Below are 24885 nucleotides of genomic sequence, written 5' to 3' on the forward strand. Positions count from 1 at the left end.
ACAAAATGACAAAAGTGAGACACAAAACAAGACAAAAAATTACTAATACAAGACACAAAACCAGACAGAGACAAAAATGAGAAACTAAAGGACCTCAACAAGGCACACAATGAGAAACACAAAACGCTAAACTGGACAAAAACAAATATGAGGAAAAAAATTACTGCAACGAGACACAAAAAGACCAAAACGAGACAAAAATTAATGAGAAAACATGACAAAAACTGACCACAGCAAAACACAAAACTGGGCAAAAGCAAAAATGAGACTAAAAAAGGACTAACACAACGCAAAACACAACGAGACGCGACAGGGACAAAACAAGACACAAAATAACTAAAACAAGACAAAAAACAACAAAAGAACACACAAAAGGGCCAAAACAAGACAGAAAATGACTAAAACAAGACGAAAACCAACAAAACAACACACGAAAGGGCCAAAACAAGACAGAAAATGACTAAAACAACACACAAAACAACACAAACGAGATACAAAACAAAGCAAAAATTTACTAAAACAGACACAAAACTGGACAAAAACGAGTCCAAAAAAATGACCAAAACTAAACTGGACAAAAGCAAAACTGAGAAGAAAAATTACTAAAACGAGACACAAAACAACACAAACAAGACACAAAATGACTAAAACGAGACACAAAACAAAAATTTTCTGAAACAAGATCCAAAACTGGACAAAAACGAGTCCACAAAATGACCCAAGCAAAAATGAGAAGTAAGAAATACTAAAACGAGACACAAAGCAACACAAACGAGCAACAAAATGAGAAAAACAAGACACAATAATGGAGAGACCAAAAACTGACTTGTGGAGCTAGGAGTTTATCGGAGTGTTTTCTCCAAACACATGCTTTCACCACCACACTGGCTGCAGTGTGTAATCCGACTCACTGGAATATGGATGCCGTGGATCCCATGGGAAAGGATGCACCTCAATTATCCCGCTCACACACCCTGCAGTCGTTAGACTGGTGATTTATGCACAAGACTTAGTCATGATGTAATTAGTGATTAGGGGAAGTGTGTGGGTGGCGTGCAGCCTGACTCATGTGAGTTCTAATCCTCAACGTTTCCCATGTTGAGATCTCACTTGTGCAGTGTGGAGGTGCACATTAGGGAAGGGATGGGCGGGGTTTTAATAAATCAGCTGAGACAACTCTGAGAGGGGCTCTACGGTCAATCTACGACTTCTTTTAAAAACTTTTTTAGCTTCTTTTTGTGTCATTGTCGTGCCTTTTTGTCACAAATGGACCACAACAAAATAAAAAACAACACAAACGAGTCAAGGTATGTGTCCGCTAGATGTGTTTTTCCCGCACATCAGCGTGCCGCATCTGAAAATCGCCCATGTGATGGATGGTCACTAGCAGGCCACAACATTGTCACAATAGCGCTTGAGCAAGACACGACGTGGTACGTTTACATGTGGGAAAAAACAACGCTAATGAACACGTACCTTAAAACAAGACACAAGACACAGAAAAAACAAATCAAGACACAAAACTGGACAAAAACTGAAACAAGACCAAAAATGACTAAAACTAGACATAAAACACACAAACAAAACTCAAATGGTCTAAAAAAACGAGACCAAAAAATGATGAAAAACAAAATAACACAAAAGGACCAAAACAAGACACAAAATGACAAAAGGGAGACTCAAAACAACACAAACGAAGACGAAAACAGGACACAATACCGGACAAAACAAAAGCAACACCAAAAAATGACTAAAACAAGACACAAAGGAGACACAAAAGGAGAAGCAAAAGGATCGATAGGAGACAACAAAAAGCCAACACAAGGCACGTAACAACACAAAGGAGAGACAAAAGGACCAAAATAGGACACAAAATAAGACGCGTGTCTAAAACAAGACACATAACTAAACACAACGTTGCTAAAACAAGACATGAAACTGGACAAAAATGAGACCAAAAAATTACTTAAACAAAACAACACAAAGGGACCAAAACAAGACAAAAAATGACTAAAACATGACACAAACAACACCAACAAGACACAAAACGAGGGAAGTAAGATACACAACACAAACGAGACACAAAATGACCAAAATAAGATTGTGAAAGATGTTTTCTTGCCTTCAGGCGACTCCCTAACTAGAACCTGTGTTGTGTCTCAAACCCAGAGCATGATCTCGGCCATCGTCAACAGCTCCTACTACGCCAACGTGTCCACCTCCAAGTGCCAGGAGTTTGGACGCTGGTACAAGAGGTTCAAACGCAGCAAAGGTAACGTCTTTTTATGTCATCGAGAGAAGAACCAGCTCAGAAATCTGTCAGATTTAATCAGAACGCTCCGAACCCGAGAACACCCCCACATGTTCCAGAGGTTTTCAGGTTCCAGTGGTTCTTGAACTGATCCATAATTGTACATCAGTGTCGGCTGAATGTGATGCTCAACCAAAATCACTTCACTCTGCACGTCTCTTTTACAAATCTGCCTTGAAAATTTTAATTTGTTATCCCTAGCACTTTGCAATTATTGTGATTGTTTTCATTTTTTGTATGTGATTTTCATAAGTTTTTGTAATTTGCGTCATTTTTATGTGTTTATTTTTGGCATTTTTGTGTAATTTTTGCGTAATTTTAGCATATTTTTGTCTTTTTGTATCATTTTTGTGTTATTTTTGTCAATTTTGTGCTATTTTAGCATATTTTTGTCATTTGTGTGTCTTTTTGTATCATTTTTATGTTGTTTTTGCCTATTTTTTGTCATTTTTGTGTTATTTTAGCATGTTTTTGTCATTTTTGTGTGATTTTCGCGTCTTTTTGTGTGATATTTGCAATTTTATGGTCATTTTTTGTGTGTTTTTGTTATTTTTTTTGTCTCATTTTTGTATTTTTTATTGAAATTTTTGTGTCAATTTTGCAACTTTTTTCATTTTTGTCATTTTTGTGTTAGTTTAGCATCATTTTTGTGTTAGTTTAGCATCATTTTTGTGCTGTTTTGATTTCTTATCGTGTCATTTTTGTCATTTTTTTCCGTATCCGTTTATTTTTTTGCTCTTTTTGCTTCATTTTTGTCACCATCGTTTTTCTATCTTTTTGTCATTTTTGTGTCATTTATATATCTGTTTACTTTTCTGCACCTGTTTAATTTCTGTTAACGTCTGTTGTCTCTTTTGTGTCATTTGTGTGTTATTTTTCTGTCATTTTTGTGTTATTTTAGCATCCTTTTGTGCCGTTTCTGTCATTCTAACTGCATCATTCTGCACAGAAGACATGACTAAATTTGGTCTCCTTTTTCATGGTTGCTCTGTTTCCATTGAGCTGCAGAAAAATGCAAACTCCAGGAGGTTACGGAACTAAAAGTTGCTCTTTGTGTCCAAAAACTGTCCCTGAGAAAGTCAGCGACTGTAAAGTGGAGCAGCTCAGTGGGCGACGAGTCGGTGTTTTTGTGATTATGGAGCGATGTTTGTGAATATATCTGCTGTCTGAGTCTAATCAAACCACGCTGCTGTTAATTAGCTGCAGGTTTGAGCTCTCACACAAATTATGACGTCTAAAGTTGCGCCTGAATGACAGTTTGAAGCAGTTTTTAGCTAAATCCAGCTCATAATGTGAGTTAATAGATGGCTCAAGAGTAAAATGATCACTAATTATCTTTTAAAGGCTGAATAATGGGACAGATTTCTACAGTAAATCCCCCCAATAAAGAAATATGTGTGTTTTAATCCAAGTAGTGGTTTCCAATATTCTTTGTAAAGCATCTTTATTGTGCTCAGTAATAAAAGTTCGTAAAAGTCGAAGCTTTTTGCTTGTTCAAACAACAGTTTAGGAGAGTTTAAGTCTGCAGTTCAGCTGAAAAGTCCAAGAATTTTTGTCTTGTCACTGTTTGTCACAGCTGAGTCATTTATAGCTTCATGAGTTCAATAAGAAATGCAGAATTTTTTATTTTTTACAAAATCTGACTAGCATTGCCAATATTCTGGAGCTGATTTTTTTAAATTAGGAAGTGCTTTTAAATTTTACTACTTGCGTTTAAAATGTCATCTGCTCTGTGTAAACAACATCTGCAGTTCAGCCGAAAACTCCAAGAATTTTTGCCACGTCACTGTTGGTCGCAGCTGAGTCATTTATAGCTTTGCTGTTTTATTATGGAGAATTTTTGTCTTTCTCAGGGAATCTGATTAGCATAACCTATATTTTTAAGTAGATTTTTTTTTTTAAATAAGTGATTTTTAATTTTTGTACTCGGGTTTAAAATTTTGTCTGATCTGTGTAAACACTGCCGGCAGTTCAGCCGAAAACTCCAAGAATTTTTGTCACGTCATTCTTTGTCACAGCTGAGTCATTTATGGCTTCATGATTTTGGTAGGAAGTGTAGAATTTTTTCTTTTTTACGGAATGTGATTAGCATTACCAATATTTTTGAGCTGATTTATTTTTTTTAAATAATGAGATGTTGATTTTACTACTTGGATTTAAAATATAGTCTGCTCCATGTAAACACTGCCTGCAGTTCAGCCGAAAACCCCAAGAATTTTTGTCACATTGCTGTTTGTCGCAGCCAAGCCATTTATAGCTTCATGATTTTGATTAGAAGTGCAGAATTTTTAGTTTCTTACAGAATCTGACTAGCGTAACCTCTATTTTTGAGCAGATTTTTTAAAAGAAGTGACTTGAAAATTTTCTACTCAGATTTTAAATTTTGCCTGCTCCAGGTATAAGCTGCCTGTAGTTCAGCCGAAAACTCCAAGAATTTTTGTCACGTCATTGTTTGTCACAGCTGAGTCATTTATAGCTTCTCAGTTTTGTTATAAAGTGTAGAATTTTTTGTTTTTTATGGATTCTGGTGAATGTTTGTCAAATAGAAAAGAGGACGTGAAATGTCATGATTTCAAGCGTAAATTTGGTAAATATTAGTGACACAATAAAAAGGCACACATGCTAAGTTCAGGGACCCTCAGGAAATCCGATGATTCTTTATGTTAAATGGTGTAATTTCAGCAGATGTGCTTTTCATGTCTGCAGGGCTTCAGACGGTTAAAACACACTGATGCTTTTCACACTTCTGTCCCGGTTATTTCTCAGATCCGTAGGTTTGTTAAAAACTTTGTACACCTCCACCGCCAGCTGTTTATGCTCTTATTTTCCGTCTGTTGCTTTGAAAACTCAAAGGTGAAGACTGTCAGACACTTTGTTTTAAAAGCGACTGACACTCAACGCTACTCGCGCCTGAAGTTGATGTGACTCAGCGCCTCGCCGCCTTCGTCCTGCGATGCTTTTTAGCGCGGCGTTCCCATTCTCCTGTCCACCCCCTGCATGTGTGTGAACACGCGTGTCGGCCTTTATGTGTCCAATCTGCTGCATGAGACGTCTGCCGCTGACGGCTCTCGGTAGGAAGGAACTGTCACACATGGTTCGCATTAATGTCACCGCTGATACACATGACAAAACGAAATGCTCTTAGCCCCTAATGGAAAACAGCTCGGCAATAAGAGCTCTTCTTACTGGGAAGGTGAAAACCTGACGCCCTGCCAAACCTCACTCCAACTTTTACTCCCCTAATAACTGAAAATGTGACTCTCAACCAAACCGGGTGGAAGCCTAATAAGAAGCAGGCCTGAGCACAGAGGCTGGTGAAAAGACAGACTGATTTGGTGATCTTATCTGGAGGAAAGGAAGTGAAAGTGAAACGTTTAAGGTGTAGGACGACACAGAATGACATAAAGAGACAAAAATGGCACGTAAGGATTGTAAAATAACAGAAAAATGACACAAAAGGATGCTAAAATAACACAAAATGACAGAAAAATGAACCAAAGGATGTGTAAATAACACAAAAATGGCACACAAGGATGCTAAAATAACACAAAATGACAGAAAAATGAACCAAAGGATGTGTAAATAACACAAAAATGCACACAAGGATGGTAAAATAACACAAAAATGACACAAAACAGCACAGAAAGACACAAAAGGAAGCTAAGATAACAGAAAAAGACAAACAACGATACAAAGAATGCTTATATAACACAAAAAGACAGAAAAATGACACAAAAGATGCTAAAATAGCACAAAAATGGCACGAAAATGCTTAAATAACACAAAAATGATACAAAAATACAGAAAAATGACACAAAAGATGCTAAAATAGCACAAAAATAACACACAAATGACACAAAAATGCTTAAATAACACAAAAATGATACAAAAAGACAGAAAAATGACACAAAAGATAATTAAATAACACATAATTGATACAAAATGACACAAATGATGCTAAAATAGCACAAAAAGAGACAAAACGATGGTAAATAAGACACAGACACAAAATAACATGGAGAGGTGTTAAAATGACACGAAATAACAAAAAGACACAAAATGACACAAAATGATGCTTAAGCAACACAACAAGACAGAGCAATGATGCAAATGAAGCAAAAAAAATCCTAAAATAACAAAAAACACACAAAAATGACACAAAAAATAATATGGAGAGAAGTTAAGATGGCATGAAAATGACACAAAAGGATGCTAAAATAACAAAAATGACACAAAAAGACAGAAATGATACGAAAATGACACAAAAAGACACAATGATATGGAGAGGTGTTAAAATGACATGCAAATCACACAAAGACAAAAATGACACAAAAGGATGGTAAAATAACACAAAAGTGACACACAAAATAACATGGAGAGATGTTAAACTGACATAAACATGACACAAAAGGATGCTAAAATACCATACCAATACTTGAATTTGCCTCAGGATTAATAAGGTATCCATCCATCCATCCATCCATCCATCCATCCATCCATCTCAGACATAATAGGAAACAAAATGACATGGAGATAATGACATTAGTTTGTTTCCACACTTCTACACTGCCTGCAGTTCAATCCATGAATTTCTGTTACGTGACGGTTAGTCACATCTGAGGCATTAATCTTTCCATAATTGTGCTGAGCAGCACAGAATTTCTAGTTTTTTATTTCATCTGATTGGAGCAGTTTATTTACTAATGAGATAATTTTTTATGAAATATTTTAAAGTTTTTTGTTCACACGATTGTTTCAAGGACCGTCAGGAGGCTGAATAAACTGACCGACTGCTCTGTTATTCTGCCATTTTAGGTGAATATATGGAGAAGATGTGGTCATCGCAGGAGAAGTCGGACATAAAAGGTGCGTCCATCTAATTAAACATAAGCTTTTGGATGTCGTTGATTGGACAAATGGCCTCTTTTCCACTTCCTGCTCAGTTTTAAATAAAATTCTGGCCCCTAAAACATCATTTCACAAATTCTCTTTGTAGACACATCAACAGAAAAATTGTTTGTAGATACCATAGAAGAAATTTCTGTTGCTTCATCGATTTAGTAGATTTTAAACTGTGAGTTAAGTTATGACCTTGTTACCGATGGTGCTAACCAGACTTAAAAAAAGGAATATTAATCCTTCGGTGCACTGGCAGACATGTTTGAAATGAGCTGTGTCCACATAAATACCCAAAGGCCCAAGAGAGAGGATAAAGTCAGCCCCTCGACCATCTCTAAACCCTCTCTAACCTTCTTAAGACTTTGTAGGAATCATCTTTAGTATCAGAAAGCCATTTTTTAGGTTAAACTCAAACATTTTTATCATTTTTCCCCCAATGGAAATCTACAATAAATCTCTTGAACCAGACGCCACTTTCAGATGTCCACGTCTCTTGAAGTTTACGAGCTTCTTCAGGAGTTTCTGGTGAACAGAGAGAACACAGCAAATCCTGGAAAAAAATCCTCAGTTTGGTGTTTAAGACCTCTCAGTTTCAGGATTTGGCCAAAAATCATAAATAAGTGGATGTTCAAAACATAAGACTGTCTGTGCAGTGGGTCAGTGTTGGCGATCGGTCATATGTGAGTTTAAGAAGCCTTTATCTGCACGTGTAGGTAATAAAGCTCCTTCTAAATTCACCAGTTTGTTTGTTTATTTATTTATTTGTTTGTTTGTTTGTTGACACAGTGGAGAGGGATTTCGACCTGAGCGTCCTCAGCCATCGTCCTGCGTCTCTTTTGCCCTCTCCGACCCATCTAAGCTCCTTGGGCGGCCCTGGAGCTCTTCCCATCAAGAGTGTCGTCGGGGACGCGCAGCCCCCCACCCAGCCCCACGGACAGAACCACCCCAGTCCCCCCCTGCGGCCCCAGGCTCCACCGCTCCTGCCCCACGGTGGTCTGCTGCCCCCTCAGCTGGTCCGTCAGCAGCTGGCCATGGCCCACCTCCTCAACCAGCAGCTGGCCGTCAGCCGCCTGCTGGCCCACCAGCACCCACCGGGAGTCAACCAGCAGTTCCTCAACCACCCGCCCATCTCACGGGCCTGTAAGGTGGGCACCGCCGAGCCCGGCCTCAGCTGCTCCGGGACCGAAGTCTCCTTCGACATTTACCAGCAGGTCAGGAACGAGCTGAAGAGGGCCAGCGTGTCGCAGGCCGTGTTCGCCCGGGTGGCTTTCAACCGCACACAGGTAGAGTCAGCAGCAGCTCAGGTGAAGGTGAAACCAACAATGATCTGTCAGATTATCGTTCATTAATGTGTCCGTTTTTCTGTACGTGTGTCCTGCCAATGACCCAGCAAAGTGTTTTCTGAGTCTGATGAGCTTACACGACACTGGATTCATTCTAACGTGTGGATTTCATCCTGCAGGGTCTGCTGTCGGAGATCCTTCGTAAGGAGGAAGATCCCCGCTCTGCTTCCCAGTCGCTGCTGGTCAACCTGAAGGCCATGCAGAACTTCCTGAACCTGCCGGAGTCAGACCGAGATCGCATCTACCAGGAGGAGAGGGAGCGGAGCGCCAGCACCAACCACATCCACTCCAGCAGCCACGCCTCCAGCCCCAACACCTACCGACACGCACAGGTACGCAAACATTTATCAACATGTACAGGTACGCCAACACCTACCAACACGCAAAGATATGTCAACACCTACTGACCCGCAAAGACACGCCAACATTTATCAAAATGTACAGATACATCAACAACTATCGACACACAAAAATACGTCAACACCGACCGACATGCAAAGATATGTCAACACCGACCGACACGCAAAGATACGTCAACACCGACCGACACGCAAAGATACACCAACACCTACCGACACGGAAAGATATGCCAACACCTACTGACCCGCAAAGATACGTCAACACCGACCGACACGGAAAAATATGCCAACACCTACTGACCCGCAAAGACACGCCAACATTTATCAAAATGTACAGATACGTCAACAACTATCGACACACAAAAATACATCAACACCGGCCGACACGCAAAGATACGTCAACACCGACCGACACGCAAAGATACGTCAACACCGACCGACACGCAAAGATACGTCAACACCGACCGACACGCAAAGATACGTCAACACCGACCGACACGCAAAGATACGTCAACACCGACCGACACGCAAAGATACACCAACACCTACCGACACGGAAAGATACGCCAACACCTACTGACCCGCAAAGATACGACAACATTTATCAACATGTACAGGTATGTCAACACCTACCAACATGCAAAGATACGTCAACACCTACCGACACGCAAAGATACGCCAACACCTACCGACACGTAAAGATACGCCAACATCTTACCAACACATAAAAATACGCCAACACCTACCGACACGTAAAGATACGCCAACATCTTACCAACACATAAAAATACGCCAACACCTACCGACACGTAAAGATACGCCAACATCTTACCAACACATAAAAATACGCCAACGCCTACCGACACGGAAAGATACGCCAACGCCTACCGACACGCAAAGATACGCCAACAAATACCAACACAACAAGTAATTGCTAACATGTACCGACATCTGCATCTTTCTGTGTTATTTTACCATCCTTTTGTGTCATTTTTGTGTCTTTTCAAACCTGCCAGCAAGCTTTAGTGTTCGGATGGTTCATGAATGCATTCTAAAAATGAAACCTGAACTGAAGTACCACAAATGCAACATCCACTGTATTTGTAGCTGTGCAACACATGGGGAAAACTGCTGCTTGTTGTGTTTTTATGACCGATAAATCCTGGTCCAGGCACAGGGAGCTCCATGGCGGGAGTGCTTGAACACAAACACAGTCCTTCCACTTTTATCACACCTGTATTTAATCCAGCTTGTGTTTGTCGCGTGCAGACAAAATGCAACATGCCCGGTCCAGAGCTGCAGCTGAAGCTCGACTCCCTGGTGAGCATCACGTCAGGAATCTATGAGGAGATCCAGCAGGAGATGAAGAGGGCGAAGGTCTCCCAAGCTCTGTTCGCCAAGGTGGCCGCCAATAAGAGTCAGGTCAGTCCAGGAACACACAAAACTGATCAGCTTTTCCTGAAAAACAGCTTTTTAAGGGAGCAAAAGTGATGTTCTGCTCAGCTGTTCCATGTCCAGGTGTGGTATTCCCTTATTTTTTCATTTACAAGTAGCAGGTTAAAGATCTGGAGTTCATTTCACGTGCGGTCAATTCTCAAGATGAAGTCCAAAGAGCTGTCACTGTTGATGAAGCACAAAATATCCAAAGAAAGCCATCGGAAAGTTTGCAAAAACACCAGGTGTGGCCAAATCAACTGTTTGGGCCATTCTTAAAAAGAGAGACAGTAAGCACTGGTGATGGTAGGAGCTTCAGTAGAAATCAGCTGGACTTCTCTTGTAGGTTCTTGAAGACGTTCCACCTTCATCCAAGGTTCTTCTTTAGGTCTGGCTGACTGATGGGGAGTTATAGAGTTTATGGTTCCTCTAGCTCATGTGACTGATGGTCCATTAATGACCAGGACTCACCTGTGTCCAGGTGTGAATGTTGTGAAATCAGGTGGTCCAACAACAACAACAGCAATTATGATGGTGGAGCTGCCAGTTAAACAACAAAGGATGGGAATCTGCCAAGACAATGGAGAATCATGGAGAAGCATGGTGGTGGTAGTATCATGGCCACCAGACTCTTTTAGCATTCCTTGCATATCTTTGTGGTAATTTTTGTGTCTTTTTGCATTTTTTTGTTATTTAAGCATCTTTTTTGCATCATTTTTGTGTCTTTTTGTGTTATTTAAGTGTCATTTTTAGCATTTTTTTGTCATTTCTGAGTGTTTTTGTGCCATTTTGTGTTTTTTAAGCATCCATTTGCATAAGTTTAGCCTTTTTGTACATCTTGTTTGTTATTTTAGCATCCATTTGCATCATTGTTGCATCTTTTTTGTTATAGGATTCTTCTGCATCAGTTTTGCATCTTTTTAATAATTTTAGCACCCATTTGCATCATTTTTGTGTCTTTTTTGTTATTATTAGCGTTCTTTTGCATCGTTTTTTCATTTTTGTTATTTAGTGTTCCTTTTGCATAATTTTTTTGGTTATTTTAGAATTCTTTTGCGTCATTTTTTCATACTTTTTTTGTCATATTAGCATCCATTTTCATCATTTTTGTGTTTTTTTGTTATTTTAGCATCCATTTTCATCATTTTTGTGTCTTTTTTTGTCATTTTAGCATTCATTTTCATTGTTTTTGTGTCTTTTCTTGTTATTTTAGCATCCGTTTTCATCATTTTTTCATACTTTTTGTCATTTTAGCATCCATTTTCATCATTTTTGTGTCTTTTTTGTCATTTTAACATCCATTGTCATCATTTTTGTTTCTTTTTTTGTCATTTTAGCATCCATTTTCATCATTTTTGTGTCTTTTTTTGTCATTTTAGCATCCATTTTCATCATTTTTGTGTCTTTTTTGTTGTTTTAGCATCCATTTTCTTCATTTTTGTGTCTTTTTTTGTCATTTTAGCATCCATTTTCATCATTTTTGTGTGTTTTTTGTTATTTTAGCATCCGTTTTCTTCATTTTTGTGTCTTTTCTTGTCATTTTAGCATCCATTTTCATCATTTTTGCATACTTTTTGTCATTTTAGCATCCATTTTCATCATTTTGTGTCTTTTTTTGTTGTTTTAGCATCCATTTGCAACATTTTTGAGTTTTTTTTGTCATTTTCATGTCACTTTAACTCCAACCCTGGGTGACCAAAAAGGTTTTTAAGGTTAAGAAGTGAAATGTTGTGCAATATCCCAATCAGCTGACCTGAGTCCAACCGAGCTGCATTTCACCTGCTGATGACAAAACTAAAGGAAATAAGCCCCAAAACCAAACAGGAAGTGAAGACGGCAGTGGAGGCCGAGCAGAGCGACACCAGAGACCAACATATAAAACATGAGCCTTTTTAAAAGGTGTAATGTTTGCTTCTTCCTGCTGTTATCCAGCTAGTCAGTCAGCAGAGCAGACAGAGGTGGAGGAAAAGATGTGTATAAACGTGGAAAAGGACCGAAAGCATGAATTCACTGGAGTGGAGGAACGGGACAGACGACGGAGCGACGGTGGCATCATTACGGTGTCTTTCCAGGCTGAAGGCTGGGTATAAACAACAGCTGGTGGCAGATCCTGGGTCAGCCTAGCAGAGATAATGCAATCTCCACACAGCTTTCCTTCTGCCTCTTCTTCCTGCTCTGAGGGAACAACTTTTACTGCGCTGTGAACAAACGGAGGACACAGTCTGACTGAGGTTCTCTGCTCATGTACCACTGATGTTTACGTTTCATTAAAAAGCTCCTGAGAAATTAGCATTTTACCGTAAACGGAGAGAATGGAGCTTAAATCATCGACACACGAGGTGGACTTTCCTCAGTGTTAGCGTCATTTTTCAATCTAAAGTCCTGCAGCTCTACAGAAACAGACCAACCATGGAGGAGGAGAGAACTGAGACATGCTGAAATAAGAACACAAAAAGTAGATAAAGAGACGTTAGAATGACTTAAAAATAACACAAAAGGGCACAGAATGGCACAAAAGGATGCTCAAATATGCTTAAAGTTGTGATTTTTGTTATTTAAGCATCCTTTTGTGTCATTTTTGTGTCTGGTGTTATTTTTGTATTTGAGCATCTTTTTGTTGTTTTTGTGTCGGTCTTATGTCTTTTTGTGTCACATTTGTATCCTTTTCTGTCATTTTTGTGTTATTTAAGCATCCTGTTGTCATTTTTGTCTCTTTTCATGTAGTTTTTGTTTTTTTAGCATCCTTTTCTGTCATTTTTGTGTTTTTTTTAATATCTTTTTGTGTCTTTGTGTCTTTTTGTGTTATTTTAAGCATCTTTTTAATCATTTTTGTGTCTTTTTGTGTCTTCGTGTCATTTTTGCATCCTTTTGTGTCATTTTTTACGTTATATTAGCATGCTATTGTGTAGTTTTTGTGTCTTTTTTGTGTCGTTTTGGGTATTTTAACATCTTTTTGTGTCATTTTTGTGTTATTTAAACATCCTTTTGTGTCATTTTTGTGTTGATTTTGTTATTTTTGCATCCCTTTCTGTCATTTTTGTGTTATTTAAGCATCCTGTTGTCATTTTTGTCTCTTTTCATGTAGTTTTTGTTTTTTTTAGCATCCTTTTCTGTCATTTTTGTGTTTTTTTAATATCTTTTTGTGTCTTTGTGTCTTTTTTGTTATTTTAAGCATCTTTTTTTCATTTTTGTGTCTTTTTGTGTCAGTTTTGTGTCTTCGTGTCATTTTTGCATCCTTTTGTGTCATTTTTTACGTTATATTAGCATGCTATTGTGTAGTTTTTGTGTCTTTTTTGTGTCGTTTTGGGTATTTTAACATCTTTTTGTGTCATTTTTGTGTTATTTAAACATCCTTTTGTGTCATTTTTGTGTTGATTTTGTTATTTTTGCATCCCTTTCTGTCATTTTTGTGTTATTTAAGCATCCTGTTGTCATTTTTGTCTCTTTTCATGTAGTTTTTGTTTTTTTTACCATCCTTTTCTGTCATTTTTGTGTTTTTTTAATATCTTTTTGTGTCTTTGTGTCTTTTTTGTTATTTTAAGCATCTTTTTTTCATTTTTGTGTCTTTTTGTGTCAGTTTTGTGTCTTCGTGTCATTTTTGCATCCTTTTGTGTCATTTTTTACGTTATATTAGCATGCTATTGTGTAGTTTTTGTGTCTTTTTTGTGTCGTTTTGGGTATTTTAGCATCTTTTTGTGTCATTTTTGTGTTATTTAAACATCCTTTTGTGTCATTTTTGTGTTGATTTTGTTATTTTTGCATCCCTTTCTGTCATTTTTGTGTTATTTAAGCATCCTGTTGTCATTTTTGTCTCTTTTCATGTAGTTTTTGTGTTTTTTAGTATCCTTTTCTGTCATTTTTGTGTTTTTTTTTAATATCCTTTTGTGTCATTTTGTGTCTTTGTGTCTTTTTTGTGTTATTTTAAGCATCTTTTTTTCATTTTAGTGTCTTTTTGTGTCAGTTTTGTGTCTTTGTGTCGTTTTTGCATCCTTTTGTGTCATTTTTTACATCATATTAGCATCCTATTGTGTAGTTTTTGTGTCTTTTTTTGTGTCGTTTTGGGTATTTTAACATCTTTTTGTGTCATTTTTGTGTTATTTAAACATCCTTTTGTGTCATTTTTGTGTTGATTTTGTTATTTTTGCATCCCTTTCTGTCATTTTTGTGTTATTTAAGCATCCTGTTGTCATTTTTGTGTTGATTTTGTTATTTTTGCATCCCTTTCTGTCATTTTTGTGTTATTTAAGCATCCTGTTGTCATTTTTGTCTCTTTTCATGTAGTTTTTGTGTTTTTTAGTATCCTTTTCTGTCATTTTTGTGTTTTTTTAATATCCTTTTGTGTCATTTTGTGTCTTTGTGTCTTTTTTGTGTTATTTTAAGCGTCTTTTTCATTTTGTGTCTTTTTGTGTCAGTTTTGTGTCTTTGTGTCGTTTTTGCATCCTTTTGTGTCATTTTTTACATCATATTAGCATCCTATTGTGTAGTTTTTGTGTCTTTTTTTGTGTCGTTTTGGGTATTTTAACATCTTTTTGTCATTTTCGTGTTATTTAAGCATCATTTTGTGTCATTTTTGTGTTGATTTTGTTATTTTTGTATCCTTTTCTGTCATTTTCTGTGTTTTTTTAATATCCTTTTGTGTCATTTTTGTGTTATTTTAAGCATCCTTTGTCATGCTTTTTCTTTTCGTGCCAATTTTGTGTCTTTTTGTGTAATTTTTGCATCCTTTTGTGTCATATTTGTGTCTTTCTGGTTGTTTTGTGTCTGTTTTAGGTGGATTGTGTGGTTTTATGTGTCACTCTTTGCTTGTTTTGTAGGTTTCTGTGTGTTTCGTGAATTTTTTGGTCTCCTCTTGGTGCATTCTAATCGTTGTGTTTTTGTGTTCTTTGCATGTCTTTCTGGTCGTTTTGTGCCTGTTTACCCTGAGTCCCTTTTAACGACTTTACTGATGAATAAACTAAACTTTCCAGTAACTATCTGTCAGATGACGCGTGTTAAAGTCCCTTTTGCCGTCAGAATGCCTGGACTTCTCTCCTCCTGATGGTGCGTTTGTGTTTTGCAGGGCTGGCTGTGTGAGCTGCTCAGGTGGAAGGAGAGTCCGAGCCCCGAGAACCGAACGCTGTGGGAGAACCTGTGCACCATCCGGAGGTTCCTGTCGCTGCCGCAGGCCGACCGAGACCAGATCTACGAGGAGGAGTCGAGGCAGCAGCACAGCGAGCGCCTGCACACCGTCCTGCACCTCCCCGACCAGCAGGTGATCAGCGTTCACTGCATTTTTACCTTGAAATAAGTGAAAAAATCTGCCAATGGAACAAGTGAAAAATGACTTGGTGAGATTTCTTGAAATAAGATATGATATTTAGAACACTTAAAATCAGCTGGGAAATTTATTTTAAGCTCTATTTTACCAGGATTGTCAAACTCAGGTGTCTTAACCCTCCTGTTGTCCTCATTTATGGGCACCAAAAATATTGTTACCGTGTCTGAAAAAAATCCAAAAATGCAGCCAAAAAAATCCCCCAAATTTATAAAAAATTTGCAAAATCTTTAGGAAGAAAGTTCCTTAAAAGTTTCCCTTCAAAATAGTTTAAAAAAAAAAATATCCCCAAATTTGGCAAGAAATAAAATTAAAAAAAACATGAAAATTGTAAATATTTTCCAAAAAAATGAAGAAAAATCTCCCTAAAAAAATCCTAAAAAATATCTAAAGTGATTACATATTTATCAGTAAACTTCTAATATTTTCTTTAAGAACATTCAGGAAAAAAATCAACCAAAATCCAGCGAAATTCGCTGGATTTTGGTTGATTTTTTTTCTGAATGTTCTTAAAGGAATATTTGTTTTTAGCATTTCTTTTTCCCCATCAAAAATGTTTTTAAAAAATTTCCCCCAAAATTTTGAAAATGTGTTTTCACTGTGAAAATCAGATTTTTTTCCCCACATTTTTAAACTTTAAAATGGGTCACTTTGACCCAGAGGACGACACAAGGTAAACAAGAACATTTCAATTTTATTTTGACTAAAAATAAGACAAACAGACTTGGTAAGATTTGGAGTTTTTGCAGTGGAGCTTCCATTTTGCATCTTATGTGTCATTTTTGTGTTTTTTTTAGCATCCTTTTGCATCATTCTATGTCTTTTTATGCCATTTTTATCTCTGTCTATTTTTTTTTTTGCATCTTCTTAGCTTTTGTTTTGTGTTTTATGTGTCAATTTTGTGTTATTTATGCATCCTTTTGGGTCATTTTGTGCCTTTTTGTGTCATTTTCATGTCATTTTAATACCTGGCCATGCTCTTTTTGTGTCTTTTTTGCGTCATTTATATCTTTGTCTAATTTTTTTGCATCTTTTTAGCTTCCCTTTTGCATCTTATGTGTCATTTTTGTGTTATTTTTGCATCATTTTGTGTCTTTTTGTGTCGTTTTCATGTCATTTTCACACACTCTCATGTCGTTTTTGTCATTTTTATGCTATTTAAGCATCTTTTATGTCTTTTCATGTTATTTTCATGACATTTTAACACCTCTCCTTGTCATTTTTGTGTCTTTTTGTATGATTTTTGTGTTATTTTAGCAGTGTTTTGTGTAATTTCTGTCCTTTTGTATCATTTTTGTGATGTTTAAGCATCTTTTTTCCATGATTTTGGGCTGTTTTGTGTCATTTACATGTGATTTAACACGTCTCCATGTCATTTTTGTGTCTGTTTTATTTCTTGGTCTATTTTTTTTCTTTTTTTAAGCTGCCGTTTGGCATCTTATTTGTCATTTTTGTGTTATTTAAGCATCCTTTTGCATCATTTTGTATCTTTTTGTGTCATTTTCATGTCATTTTAACACCTCTCCATGAGTCATTTTAAGTCTTTTTTTTTGTGCCATTTTTACCTTTGTCTATCTCGTTGCATCGTTTTAACTTCCGTTTTGCCCCTTTTTGTCATCTTTGTGTCTTTTGAGGCCATTTTTGTGTCATTTTTTTGACTTTGCCTGTTTTTTTCAGCTTTTTAACTTCCGTTTTGAATCTTATTTGTTATTTTTGTATTATATAAGCGTCCTTTTTACTTCATTTTGTGTCATTTTCATGTCATTTTAACACCTCTCCATGTCATTTTTGTCTTTTTGTGTCATTTTTGTGTAATTTAACCATCCTTTTGTGGAATTTCTCTCTTTTTTATTATATTCATGTCATTTTAACAGCTCTCCTTGTCATTTTGTGTCTTTTTTTTGTCATTTTTATTTCTTCTTCTATTTTTTCCCATCTTTTTAGCTTTTTTTGGCAACTTATTTGCAGTTTTTGTGATATTTAAGCGTCCTTTTGTGTAATTTTGTGCCTTTTTGTGTTATTTTCAGTTGATTTGTATCATTTTTGTGTCATTTAAACATTCTTTTCCATCGTTGTTTTTTTTGTCTTTTTGTGTCTTTCTGTTATTTTAATTCCTTGGTCTGTTTTCTTGCATCTTTTTAGCTTCCGTTTTGTATCTTGTGTCATTTTTGTGTTGCTTAAGCATCCTTTTGCGTCATTTTCTGCCTTTTTTGTGTCATTTTCATGTCATTTTAACACCTCTCCATGCCATTTTTGTGTCTTTTTGTGTCTTCTTGTGTTATTTAAGCATCCTGATGTGTATTTTCTGACTTTTTGTGTCATTTTCATGTCATTTTAACACCTCTCCATGCCATTTTTGTGTCATTTTTGTTGTATTTAAGCATCCTTTTGTCATTTTCTGCCTTTTTGTGTCATTTTCATGTCATTTTAACACCTCTCCGTGCCATTTTTGTGTCTTTTTGTGTCTTCTTGTGTTATTTAAGCATCCTTTTGTCATTTTCTGCCTTTTTGTGTCATTTTCATGTCACTTTAACACCTCTCCATGCCATTTTTGTGTCATTTTTGTTGTATTTAAGCATCCTTTTGTGTCATTTTCTGCCTTTTTGTGTCATTTTCATGTCATTTTAACACCTTTCCATGCCATTTCTGTGTCTTTTTGTGTTATTTAAGCCTCCTTTTGCCTCATTTTCTGCCTCTTTGTGTCATTTTCATGTCATTTTAACACCTCTCCATGCCATTTTTGTGTCATTTTTGTCGTATTTAAGCATCCTGATGTGTATTTTCTGACTTTTTGTGTCATTTTCATGTCATTTTAGCACCTCTCCATGCCATTTTTGTGTCATTTTTGTCGTATTTAAGCATCCTTTTGTGTCATTTTCTGACTTTTTGTGTCATTTTCATGTCATTTTAACACCTCTCCATGCCATTTTTGTGTCTTTTTGTGTCTTCTTGTGTTATTTAAGCATCCTGATGTGTATTTTCTGACTTTTTGTGTCATTTTCATGTCATTTTAACACCTCTCCATGCCATTTTTGTGTCTTTTTGTGTCTTCTTGTGTTATTTAAGCCTCCTTTTGCCTCATTTTCTGCCTTTTTGTGTCATTTTCATGTCATTTTAACACCTCTCCATGCCATTTTTGTGTCTTTTTGTGTCTTCTTGTGTTATTTAAGCCTCCTTTTGCGTCATTTTCTGCCTTTTTGTGTCATTTTCATGCCATTTTAGCACCTCTCCATGCCATTTTTGTGTCTTTTTGTGTCTTCTTGTGTTATTTAAGCATCCTGATGTGTATTTTCTGACTTTTTGTGTCATTTTCATGTCATTTTAACACCTCTCCATGCCATTTTTGTGTCTTTTTGTGTCTTCTTGTGTTATTTAAGCCTCCTTTTGCCTCATTTTCTGCCTTTTTGTGTCATTTTCATGTCATTTTAACACCTCTCCATGCCATTTTTGTGTCTTTTTGTGTCTTCTTGTGTTATTTAAGCCTCCTTTTGCCTCATTTTCTGCCTTTTTGTGTCATTTTCATGCCATTTTAGCACCTCTCCATGCCATTTCTGTGTCTTTTTGTGCCGTGTTTGTGTCATTTTTATCTTTTTGTCTGTTTTTTTTGCATGTAATCCTGCGCCGCCGCTCTCGGCCGCAGCACAAAGTGTTTTACGAGTGAGAAAACGGCAGCGTCGGCAGCGTGTAGGAGAGTTCCCACCACCTGCTCCGCTCAGCAGCCCTCCTCTTTGTCATGTTTGTCCCATAAGTCATTGAAAATAGAAGTGGTAAATGAGCGGCCCACACATTTCCTGCTAAACACTCCTCCATCCCACCCTCTCCCCAGAACCAGTCTGGCCCTAACCTCAATATTATTCAGAACACAGCCTGTAATTATTGAAGCAGAGAAAAAGGAATTGCCATTATCTTTATTTAGGTCCTTTAATTTTGATGGACCACAGATTTATGGTGCTGGATTCCTGTGTTTGGGTGTGCTGGCCGCCCCGCCCTGTTAATAAGCTCTAGTAGAGGCTGATGGAAGCTGCTGCGTCACACTTCCGCCTGTTTCCTTTGGTGAGTCGACGCAGAAAGACGGAGGTTTTTAGGAGTTTAAAGGAGACAGAAGCTTGTTGTCTTCAGAGTTTCTGATCCACAGCTGCAAGAAGAGGAATTCATGAACCCTCTGAGCCACCAGCACCAGTTTCTGGCTGTTTTTTTGTTTGTTTGTTTTTAAATCCTGTCAGATTTTTCTTCACTGTGGTTCATTTTTCAATATAAAGTGGAAACAACATGAAGAAGGAGAGAGAATGAGAAATATCTAATGTCCAGAATGGTATAAAGACACAACCACAGCACAAAAGAATGCTAAAACAGCACAAAAAGTGGCACAAAAAGACACAGAAATTACACACAAACACACAAAAATGACAGAGATTAAAAAAACGCCACAAAAATGACATGAAAACGACACAAAAAGACACAAACACAATAAATGGATGCTTAAATAATATAAATATGACAGAAAAATGACAACAGATTGGTAAAATAACAGAAAAGTGGCAGAAAAAGACACAAAAGGATGCTTGGATAATACAAAAATGGCAAAAGGTGCAAAAAGTAAGCAGACAAAAATGACACAAAAATGAGGAGAGGTGTTAAAATGACATAAAAATGACACAAAAGAACACCTTTCCATGTAATTTTGTGTCTTTTTGTGTCGTTTTAGCTTCTGTTTTGCATCTTATTCCATACTATTTTGTGTTATTTTGGCATTCTTTTGTCATTTTTTGTGTCTTTTTGTGTCCTTCATGTCATTTTAACTCCTCTGTGCCATTTTTATCTCTATTTTTTAGCTTCTTTTTTTAGCTTCTGTTTCGCATCTTATTTGTCATTTTTGTGTGTTTTTGTGCAATTCTTAAAATTTATCAACTCTCCGTGATTTTTTTAAAAATCTTTTTGTGTTATTTAAGCATCCTTTTGCATCATTTCTGTCTTTGTGTAAATTTTGTGAGATTTTGTGCTGTTTATTGTCATATTCACGTCATTTTAACACCTCTCCATGTCGTTTTGTGTCTTTTTGTGCCATTTTAGTGTCATTTTTATCTCTTTGTCTACTCTTCTGCATCTTTTTAGCTTCATTTTTGCATCTTATTTGTCATTTTTGTGTTATTTAAGCATCCTTTTGCGTCATTTTGTGCCTTTGTGTGTCATTTTCATGTCATTTTAACACCTCTCCATGTTGTTGTTGTGTCCTTTTGTGTAATTTTTGTGTTATTTTAGCATCCTTTTGTGCCATTTTGGTCTCTTTCTGTGATTCCGTGTCATTCTGTGCAGAAGTCATGTCTGAATTTTCTCTCCTCCTTCATGGTTCTGTCTCCGTTGAGCTGCAGGACTTTAAAATGAGCCACAGTGAACAAATAACGGTTGACAAACTGCGTCATAGAGTTTGTTGTTGAACTGTCCTTTTGTTTTCTCAAACAGAGCCTCCACAGACAGCCGCTGCCTCCTCTCACGGCTCCATCCCCGATCCACGACGACCCTCAGCCGGTCCGGCAGCCCTCCGAGGACAGACTTCAGCACATGAGCCCCGGCCTGGGCGGCGGGGGGACCAAGAAGGCCCGGTCGCGGACTCGGATTTCCCTGGAGGCTCTGGGAATCCTGCAGAGCTTCATCGGGGACGTGGGACTCTACCCCGACCAGGAGGCCATCCACACCCTGTCGGCCCAGCTGGACCTGCCCAAACACACCATCGTCAAGTTCTTCCAGAACCAGCGCTACAACGTCAAGCACCACAGCCAGAGCCGGGAGGCCGGCGGCGGGGAGGACGACCGGGACAGCTCCAGTCCCAGCGAGGCCGAGGCCGGACCGACGGAGGGCCGAGGGGAGGAGGAGGCTCTGTCTGGAACCGAGGAGTCCAGCGAGGACGGGAGAGGATCAGTGGAGGTGCTGAGAACAGAAGGAGGAGAGGAGGTGGAGATGGAGAAGGAGGAAGGGGCTGATGGGAAAACCTCGTCTCCGTCCCCCTACAGCAGCGTGGACAGCCCTCACTCTGCAGAGCAGCAGAGATAACAGCAGCAAGACACGTCTTCATCATGGTCATCTTCACCAGAGCTGCAGCTCAGAGCTCTTTAAAATCTGGAGGAATATTTATGTACGACTGGAGGAACCTCTAGGTTGGGTATTTGGAATGATATTCCACTTTGACAAAAAAACATTAATTGTCATTAATTGTTTGTTTCTCCAAGTTGTGGCACTGCGAAGGCGTCCCAACAACTCTCCTTTTAAAATCTAGAACTCTCTCTGGAACCTGAAGCACAATCCTCTGATTTACGTCCAGCTCAGATTCTACAAGTTAAATCAACAGTTTTTATGGGAGCTTTGATCAAACGGTGCTTCAATATACTGAACAAAAACACAAACGCAGACACAACAGATGATAAAACACTGACGTATAAGATATACGATAGAGTCTCGCAGTTAAAGAGGTCGTCATCTGATGGAAACACGATCAGGTTGTCAGACATCCAGAGCAGATGTTTGACGGGTGGCAGAACGGGAAAGGTTTCCAGCTGTTGTTACAGAAGGACAGATTGTAGAGACACCGGTTGTTGGGCATCGACGAGGAGTGAAGGTAGTCTTTGTTTGTCTTGTTTGTCCACAAGACGACGTCTATGTCTGCTCTGATTGCCCTCCATCTAGCTTGAGTCCGACAGACGTGAGCGGTCGCCTGCTGTTAGACGAAGGTCTTGCTAAAGTCGCTTCCCTTTGGTGAGTCCTCCCAGTTTGAGCAGATATTCTCCGGTTTGCTCTCACCAACAAGTTAATCAACACTCTGAAGCTGATCTCAAACAACTTTGCAAAATGACCTCAAGGGATAGATGTTGGGGGCTGTGGGTATCCAGCAGCCCACTCTCATCTCTTTTCGTTTGAATAAAGCTTCATTTTACGGTGACTGGTTGGACTGTCTGATCCTTTAAAGACACACCAGACAAAGCCATGTAACTGTTCCATGTTGACCGGAACAGTTTCTAGCTGTTATTGCAGAAGGATAGATTCTAGAGACACAAGGAAGTGCGTTTTGTTGTTAAAACGTCAAGTGAAAAAACAGGATGTCATCTCGATTGTTTGGCATCGACAAGGAGAGAACGTAGTTTTCGTTCAGGGTTCGTATGACGTCTACAAGACGACGTTTCCATCTGCTCCAATCATCCTCCATCTAGCTAAAGTCCAACAAATGTGAGCGGTCGCCTGACGTAGACGATGAAGGTCTTGCTAAAGTTGCTTCCCTTTGGCGAGTCCTCTCGGCTTGAGCAGATAGTCTCCAGTTTCTTCTCACCAGCAAATTAATCACAACTCTGAAGCCGATCCCAAACAACTTTGCAAAATGACCTCAGAGGATAGATGTTGGAGTTGTGGGTGATCAGCAGCCCATTCTCATCTCTTGTCGTTTGAGTAAAGCTGCATTTTCTGGCAACTGGTCAAACGGTGTGATCCTTCAGAGATTCTACAAACGAGGCTGTGGATCAACTCTGAGCTCAGGAAGTTGTCACAGATTGAGCAGTTTGAAAGTTTGACCGGAACAAGGACAGATTCTGGAGACACGAGGAAGGGCATTTTCTTGTTGAAACGTGAAGTGAACAAACAGGATGTCATCTTGGTTGTTGGGCATCGATGAGGAGGGAAGGCAGTCTTTGTTCAGGTGTCCACAAGACGACGTTTCCATCTACTCTGTCCTCCATCTAGCTATTGTCCAACGAATATGAGCAGTCGCTTGCTGTTAGACGAAGCTGCATTTTACTGCGACCTGCCAGACCGTCTGATCCTTTAAAGACGCACAAGACGAGGCGGTGGATCAACTCTGAGGTCAGGAAGTTGTCACAGGTTGAACAGTTTGAAAGTTTTCTTAAAGTTTGCCTGCTGCGTTTGTGTTTTTGTTCAGTCCTGTTTCCATGCATGTCGTCACCCTCAGAGGAAGAAATAAATATAAATGAATAGATGAATACATAAAAATGCATCGACGGGTGCTCTCTCTTCCTGTTTCCTCACCTTAGCCTGTTCCGATCATTCCAAATGAATATTTCTTTACCAAACGCATGGACAGACTGCAGCAGAGATGGAAACACATTCTTGCTGAGGTGGGATCCAATTAAACAGAAAGACCCTTTATGAGAAGTTTATCTCTCCCATGATGCTTCAGGAGGTTCCTGCATTGTTTGCGTCCAACACTCTCCTCCCAATGATATTTATTACTGGTAGTTCTATTTACTGAAATCTACATATCCTCGTTGTAATTCTAAGTTTGTTCTGATTTCCTTTGATGTGACCGCAGACGTCTTTGTAAATGTGACTGAAAACAGGACAAGCAGGAAGAAGAATCTGAACTTTCACTGATGGTTTCTGCAACAGACTGGACAGGAAGTGAACATTATTCTGTACGTTATGACCCAAGACGTAGACAGTCCCCATGCAAACGTGAACCAGGATGCAACCACTGTCACTTTACACTGTCTGGTGTAATCTGTGCCACGAAGGACGAAAACAAATGATTTCAGTTTTGACACAAAGTCTGATTTATTCCACTTTGATGTTCTTTGATTCTGTTGTGGGCGGGACATGAAAATCTGATAAAACATTTTCCAAAGTACCCTCTGTGTGGGGCGTTTGCCTTGTGGAAGCTGAAGATGGCACACAATGACACAAAGTTACGCAAGAATGATACGAAATGACGTGAAAATGTCACAAAAAGACACTAAAATGACAGAAAAAGATGCTAAAATAGCAAAAAAAATTACACAAGACACAAAAACAGCACAAAAGGATGCTAAAACAACACAAAAAGACGCAAAAATGATCAAAATGAGACAAAAAGACAAAAATTGCATGAAATAATAGAAAAAATGACACACACACAAATATGATAAATGACACAAAATTGACAAATTATATAAAATAGAAAAATGACAATATGACACAAGAAAACACATGAAAAGAAATGACACTAAATTAGGCAAAAATGAAAAAAATGATCAAAATGATACAAGAAATAGAAAAACTACACAAAAATTATACAAAATTGACACTAAAATGACACAAAATGATGCAAAATTAAACAAAAATGACACAAAAGAATAGAAAAAATTCACAAAATGACACAAAAAGGCACAAAATGATACGAAATGACAAAATTGATCCAAAAATAACCCAAAAAGACACAAATTATGCAAAAACGACACAAAAAGACAGAAA

The 24885-nt window shown here is 38.1% G+C and overlaps 1 protein-coding gene across 1 annotated transcript in view; it reads left to right on the plus strand.

The window, feature by feature from the left end:
* LOC110972345 (DNA-binding protein SATB2-like) overlaps positions 1–24283 on the plus strand; it is a 35355-nt gene extending 11072 nt beyond the window's left edge. The window contains exons 5-11 of the mRNA XM_051943552.1: positions 2170–2272; positions 7127–7177; positions 7997–8493; positions 8673–8885; positions 10182–10334; positions 15406–15597; positions 21121–24283. Coding sequence (XP_051799512.1) covers positions 2170–2272; positions 7127–7177; positions 7997–8493; positions 8673–8885; positions 10182–10334; positions 15406–15597; positions 21121–21708 — 1797 coding nt within the window. The 3' untranslated portion in view covers positions 21709–24283. The remainder of the gene's footprint in view (positions 1–2169; positions 2273–7126; positions 7178–7996; positions 8494–8672; positions 8886–10181; positions 10335–15405; positions 15598–21120) is intronic.
* Positions 24284–24885: the final 602 nt, after the last annotated feature.

Source organism: Acanthochromis polyacanthus, chromosome 22 (assembly GCF_021347895.1).
Source record: "Acanthochromis polyacanthus isolate Apoly-LR-REF ecotype Palm Island chromosome 22, KAUST_Apoly_ChrSc, whole genome shotgun sequence".
Classification (NCBI taxonomy): Eukaryota; Metazoa; Chordata; class Actinopteri; family Pomacentridae; genus Acanthochromis; species Acanthochromis polyacanthus.